We start from the raw sequence: 7342 nt of genomic DNA on the forward strand, positions 1-7342 counted from the left end.
TTTTTTGCAATCACTTTGACCGCGAAATATTTTCAAATGTTTTCCATGCATCGGTAGCTGTTCGCTGATAGGCCTGTTCTTTTTAGCATTGGATACATTTATTGTCAGATACTACGCGCAGTTGCTCATTGAACCAGCTAGATCAGGGGTCGGCAACCTGCGGCTCGCGAGCCACATGTGGCTCTTTGGATGTGAAGCTGCGACTCTTTAGTTTCATACGCAAATATTATTTATTTTATAAAAAAAAAACATTTAAAAATCGTTCTGAATCGATTAACGAGGATTAGGCACCGATTCTATCTCTCAGCCACTTGTACTCGCTTTTCACCGCACCCCTCCCCCGTGACACAAGTCGTCACTGTCATCAGTTCGTCGGAAGCTCTCGAATAACGCCGTCGTCGGATGTTTCTATGTAGGTTTTAATCAGTACAAAATTACCTTTTTAAAAAAAGGTAAAAGAAAGGTGCCAATTTATGTGTGTGCGCGCGCACCTTATCTATATTTTTTTTTAAAAACTCAAGTGGTACTATTTTTTAATTCAATCTAAATGTATTTTTTCCAAAAAATGTATGAAATCTTTAAATTGCGCCAATTATAAAGAGAATATATTGTTGTTTGAAATAACTGTTGTACTACTTTTAACGAATAAAATGCAAGTGATAGTATATTTATTTTTTAAGTAAAACCCAAGTAGCGGTATCTTTAATTCCTTTTTAAATAAAATTCAAGTGATACTGTCTGTGTATTTTTATTGAAACATTTTTCTGTTCTAACCTAAGTGGATGTACTTAATTTAAAAAAGTTTCAATGAAATATGTAACATTTAATCTCAAAGAATTAAACAGAAATGAGAATGTTTTATTAAAATAAAAAATTTTTAAACTACAAAAATTGGCGCTGCTGTTTTACAACATTTTATTTAGATTATCGTTAGACATTTAGCATATATATATATATATATATATATATATATATATATATAGTTACAGTTAAAACCCGAAATCCGTCAAAACCCGAATTTACTGGTAAATTCTAGTTTTAACCAAGCCAGCTCGGCAATTCGCGTTCTAACTGAAATAATGTAGTCAAAACTAGAATTGACCGAGTGCTTTAGTACATTCGCGTTCTAACTGAAATAATTCAGTTAAAACTAGAATTGACTAACCGCTTTAGTAAATTCGCGTTTTAACTGAAACAATTCAGTTAAAACTAGAATTAACTGACCGCTTTAGTAAATTCGCGTTTTAACTGAAACAATTTAGTTAAAACTAGAATTGACTGTTCGCTTAGTGAATTCGTGTTCTAACGTGTCGCCGGCGCGCTTGTCAATTGTTTACGTGCAGTCGTGCAGGTCAGATGTGTTCGGATGTTCTTTCTGCGCAGACATTGGCGATGAGTGACAAAATGGAATGTGAGAATTTGTCTAGAAAAAGCTGGAAATTGCGTTTCCTGGAGGAATTGCTAACTTTAGAAAGGAAGGAAAGTCACTATAATGTGATGAAAAGAGATGAATACGATAAGTTATTAGCGGAGACTGAAGAAGCTAAAGCTGCAATAAAGAAGACGCCTTTGCAATACCGAAGAGTTAAAAGATTTGATGTTTTTGAAATCGGTGGAACGAAAAAGTTGATTTCAAAAGACGAACCAGTCAAGTATTATTTGCCAGCAGAAGAAATATACGACGTCATAGAAAGTGCGCATATAGCTGTAGGACATGGAGGTCGAGACAGAATGAAGAAGGAAACATCGAGGAAATACGCCAATATAACTAATGAAATGATAAATATTTTTTTGTCAATGTGCGAAACTTGTCAACAAAAAAGAAGCAAGCGCAAGAAAGGTTTGGTTTCTAAGTCGATCCTTCACTCAGAAATGAATAGCCGTTGTCAAGTAGATTTAATCGACATGCAATCTCAGGCTGATGAACAATTTAAATTTATTATGGTTTACCAAGACCATTTAACGAAATTTATCTTACTGCGAGCGCTCCAGAGCAAAAGAGCTGAAGAAGTTGCTTTGCAACTTACTGATATTTTTTTGACATTTGGAGCTCCCTGTATTTTACACTCTGATAATGGTAGAGAATTTGTCAATTCTGTCATAGAAGAGTTATTTACATATTGGCCGAGGTGTGTTCAAAAAGTATCGCGAATTTTGAATTTTCGCGGGTTACGTATATTCGAATTTCGATCTTTTTGTGGCGTTATGTTGGTACTCATGTCTCTCACTTATGCCGACAAGCTCGGCCATTTTGAATGTTCACTTAATTGTTGACAGCTGCTTTGCTTGCACGTGTTTTGGATCGTCTTCGATTTTTACCTATTCAAAAAAATGGATCAAAGAACCTGTATCAAATTTTGTGTGAAAAACGAAATTAGGTGCGCGGATGCATTCCGAATGTTGACTGTGGCATACGGAGAAGCTACCTTGGACCGAAGCAACGTTTATCGGTGGTACAAAATGTTCTCAGAAGGCCGAGAAGATGTGAACGACGAAGAGCGTGCCGGACGCCCGAGCACTTCAACAACAGACGAAAAAATTAATGAAGTGGAGAAAATGGTATTGGCCAATCGTCGAATCACCGTTAGAGAAGTTGCTGAGGACCTAAACATATCGATTGGCTCGTGCCATTCGATTTTTATCAATAATTTGGGCATGAGACGGGTCGCCGCGAAATTCGTACCAAAATTGCTCAATTGCGACCAAAAACAGCATCGCATGAACATTGCTAATGAGATGTTGGACTCTGTCCGCGACGACCCAAATTTGCTCCAGAGGGTCATAACTGGTGACGAATCGTGGGTTTATGGTTATGACGTGGAAACCAAAGCTCAATCATCTCAATGGAAGCTGCCGCACGAACCAAGACCGAAAAAAGCGCGCCAAGTTCGGTCGAATGTGAAAGTTTTGCTGACAGTTTTCTTCGATTGCAGGGGCGTGGTGCATCATGAGTTCTTGCCACAGGGTAGAACGGTCAATAAGGAATATTACCTGCAAGTTATGCGCAATTTGCGCGAAGCAATCCGCCAGAAACGCCCGGATTTGTGGAAGAACAAAAATTGGCTTTTGCACCACGATAACGCCCCTGCTCACACATCGTTGCTTGTGCGCGACTTTTTGGCCAAAAACAACACACTAATGATGCCGCAGCCACCGTATTCCCCAGATCTGGCCCCCTGTGACTTTTTCTTGTTCCCTAAACTGAAGAGTACCATGAAAGGACGACGTTACGCTACGCTTGACGAGATAAAGACGGCATCGAATGAGGAGCTGAACAAGATAAAAAAAAATGATTTTTTGAAGTGCTTCGAAGATTGGAAAAACCGTTGGCACAAGTGTATAATATCTCATGGGGATTACTTTGAAGGGGACAAAATAGATATTCATGAATAAATAAATAATTTTTGAAAAAACACAAAATTCGCGATACTTTTTGAACACACCTCGTATTGGCCGGAGTTAAAAATTGTTCACGGAAAGCCAAGACATAGCCAAAGTCAGGGTTCAGTTGAAAGAGCCAACCAGGACATAGAAAACATGTTGGCTTCATGGCTGAAAGACAACAATACCACCAAATGATCGAATGGTCTTAAATTTGTACAATTTATGAAAAATAGAGCACTTCATTTTGGAATCAAACAATCACCTTATAAAGCAATGTTTGGAATTGAACCAAGAGTTGGACTGACGACATCATCATTGCCATCTGATATGATTACAAATATCCATGATGAAAATGACCTTCAGAACATAATCGAGCAGATGAATACAGAGCACGAGGAAACTGAAATAGTTGAAGAAGTACAAGAAGATGAAGCGGAGGCGATGCTAACTACAATATCGTCAAACATCTCCTTAGCCAGGAAGGAAGCCAAAGAAAATTTGGAGAAACAGACCAAAAGAATGCAATTGATTTCCGATGCAACTCATTCTCCGGTTGATATAGGAGCTAATATCATTATACCCATTCCAGATGTTGACAGAGGAAAGGCAGACTTACGAAATCTCATAGGTATCGTTCTTGAAAGAAATGAAGATGGATTATACAAAATTGGCACAAAGGACGGAATTCTAAATAAATTATATTGCAGGTAAGTTTGGTGAATTTCCAAGCCGATTAATAATTCAGAAAATATGTTACATTAATATTTTTTTCAGATCTGAATTTGATATATCTCCTCAAATATTCTTGACTCAAGAACAAATGCCGAAACAGGAAATTTTCTTGAGAACTGCAGCTAGAAAAGGCGCCGTTGGTACAGGACAAGGCTTTGTCCGCTGTGCTTGCACAAAAAATTGTACTTCAAAGCGTTTCTTTTGTATGAAAAAGGGCAATCTTTGCAACTCTAAATGCCATAACAGTATGCCTTGTAAGAATAAGTAGTTTTTGAGCTATATAAATCTATTTTCTAATTTCTAATTTCATCCAGTTATTCGTAGCATTTAGTTTTAAAGGTGAAAGATACAGTATTATATAAAAAAATATTATTAGGTATTATTACTTATTAAGTTTTTTACTTATAATATTATTACTTATATTACCTATTACTTATATTATATTATTACTTATAATATTATTACTTATAGGTATAATTACTTTAATTAAAATTTTAACTTCACTGACAATTTATTTTATAAAAATTTTGTTTGAAATGTTTCTCTTCTCTCCTATATAATCAACATAATAAAAATGTTTGTTACGGAATAAGTTACAAAACCAATATAACCTGACTGAAATGATACTAAACATCATCAATCAGCATTATTTCAATATAATTATAATGCAAGAATCTTAATTTTTATTTTGTGAATATTATACATATATGTGTTACGCCCAAACACCGAAAGGCGACACGTTAGAATGCGCATTCACTAAGAGCAATCAGTCAATTCTAGTTTTGACTGAATTGTTTCAGTTAAAACGCGAATTTACTAAAGCGGTCAGTCAATTCTAGTTTTAACTGAATTGTTTCAGTTAAAACGCGAATTTACTAAAGCACTCGGTCAATTCTAGTTTTGACTAAATTATTTCAGTTAGAACGCGAATGTACTAAAGCACTCGGTCAATTCTAGTTTTGACTACATTATTTCAGTTAGAACGCGAATTGCCGAGCTGGCTTAGTTAAAACTAGAATTTACCAGTAAATTCGGGTTTTGACGGATTTCGGGTTTTAACTGTAACATATACACCAAGCAAATCAAAAACTGCTTACGTGAATATAATTAACTTCAACTCCCATCCACAATAAATAATATGTCTCTTGTATAGACAAGATTATATATTATGCACTTTTTTCAGCCGAATTCGTTTGTCTCGTACAAAAAACGTGTTGAATAAGTGTATTATTAATAAATATATGCAGTTAAAAATATATATTTGGCATTAACTAGAGTGAATATTATATTATACTCCTACGAATGCTACGTATAAAATTTTTCAAGTGTCATAAGATATGATTGACAAAGTGCATATGAATATGATAATGAAACATAGCTAATTAGATTGCATGAGTCTTATTAACTTTATTTTTATCTTTCTATTTTTCTCCACTGCATATTTTTCCCAGCAAAAATGTGGTTTGCTTTTTCTCAGGTCTACCTCTAAGTCATACTTTTTTAACTCTAGCATAATGTAAATGTATATTTTGAATGAATTGACGTTTGAAACAAGTATCAAATGATTGAATAAAGATATAAAAATATGTGTAATTTTACAAGTTGAGTCTCAGAGGTCTCAACGTTGCGTATTCTCTCTGGTTTTAAAAATTTGTAACTAGATTAATTAATAAGTATGGTAAGTATATTTTGAATCCTGTTTATTAAAGTTAACAAAGTTAATTGTAGCTTTTACAATATATATTAAATTCACTGAACTAGTTAAAATAATACATGATATTAAATATCCTCGCTGTGTTACAAAATAAATGTTAATTGTAAATAAATAATATGTGTTAATCTCGCTGTTACCTAATATTTAATAATATTTCTGAGCGTTTTATAAAAGATATTTTTTCTTATAAAAGATAATTCATTTTGTAACACAGCGAGCATATTTAATATCATGTATTATTTTAACTAGTTTTCAGTAAACTCTATATACATTGTAAAAGTTACACTTACTTTATTAACTTTTTTAATAAACAGGATTCAAAATGTACTTACCCTACTTATTAATTAATCCAATTACAAATTTCTGAAACCAGAAAGTACACGCAGCGTTGAGGCCTCTGAGACTCAACTTGTAAAATTACACGTACACCAGGCATTGGAATCATTTTTATATCTTTATTCAATTATTTGATACTTGTTTCAAACGTCAATTCATTAAAAATATACATTTACATTAATGCTAGAATTAAAAAAGCATGACTTAGAGGCAGACCTGAGAAAGCAAACTACATTTTTGCTGAGAAAGGTAAATATGCATTGGAGAAAGATAGAAAGATAAAAATAGATTTAATAAGGTGCATCCGATCTAATTAACCTCGTTTCATTACCATATTCATGTGCACTTTGTAAATCATATCTTCTTATGACACTCAAAAAATTTTATACGTAGTACTCGTAGGAGTATAATATATAATAATATTCTAGTTAATACAAAATATATATTTTTAACTGCACATATTCATTAATAATAAGCTTATTCAACGCATTTTTGCACCACGCGAAAGAATTCGGCAGAAAAATGTGTCGTTTGCCCCGTAAACCGAGATATTATTGACGATTCAGGTTACAGGTTAGGAAACCTGTCATACGCGCAATCATGATCGCGGTCACGTGATGCACATCACATGGTGCATCACGTGACCGCATAGATGCTGATAGTGTAGTAGCGAGCGCGACACTGTGTCGAAAATGTGAAAGGGAGAATTCCTGAGGGCGACGACCAAGGAGACGTATCTTACAGAAAAATGTTGAGATTAGAATTTGCATCGCGATATCTCCGCTCGTACGGCACGGAGAGAAAAAATAAAAACACTTTTATATATGCAATTTTTCCCAAGCTATCGAATGAGACGACTTTGAACTTGATCGGTTTAGCCGTTGCTGAGATCTGATAATCTCGTTTTGCTTGGACTCGCGTAAAAGAGGCGTCGGTCTTACTCGCTTTTTTTTTGAATTGGCACGAGACGCGACCGCGTCTCTTGATTTGCTTTCGACGCAAGACAATTTGGCGTCTTCACCAGTGCTTTGGCTGTGACGTATAGTTTGTTCCCTGGTGAAAAAATTTCTCTGAAAATTTCTCTGAAAATGTCTGAAAAGATTTTTCAGAAATTTTCAGAAACTTTCAGAATATTTTTCAGGAAAATACAGAGACTTTCAGCGATTTATTTGAAAA

General features: G+C 34.6%; 1 protein-coding gene across 1 annotated transcript; it reads left to right on the plus strand.

Moving 5' to 3' along the window:
- Positions 1–1356: 1356 nt before the first annotated feature.
- On the plus strand, positions 1357–4384 carry LOC120357340 (KRAB-A domain-containing protein 2-like). Its single transcript, XM_039447508.1, has 3 exons — positions 1357–2129; positions 3618–4091; positions 4159–4384. The coding sequence occupies exons 1-3, from the start codon at positions 1357–1359 to the stop codon at positions 4382–4384; spliced, it is 1473 nt and encodes a 490-aa protein (XP_039303442.1).
- The last annotated feature ends 2958 nt before the right edge of the window (positions 4385–7342 follow it).

The sequence above is a fragment of the Solenopsis invicta genome, chromosome 3 (genome assembly GCF_016802725.1).
Source record: "Solenopsis invicta isolate M01_SB chromosome 3, UNIL_Sinv_3.0, whole genome shotgun sequence".
NCBI lineage: Eukaryota > Metazoa > Arthropoda > Insecta > Hymenoptera > Formicidae > Solenopsis > Solenopsis invicta.

Coding starts and splice junctions, on each gene's coding strand:
- LOC120357340 (XM_039447508.1), top strand. CDS start 1,357: ATGTGTTCGGATGTTCTTTCTGCGCAGACATTGGCGATGAGTGACAAA. Junction 2,130..3,617: donor TTATTTACATATTGGCCGAG/GTGTGTTCAAAA, acceptor TATGAAAAATAG/AGCACTTCATTTTGGAATCA. Junction 4,092..4,158: donor CTAAATAAATTATATTGCAG/GTAAGTTTGGTG, acceptor TATTTTTTTCAG/ATCTGAATTTGATATATCTC.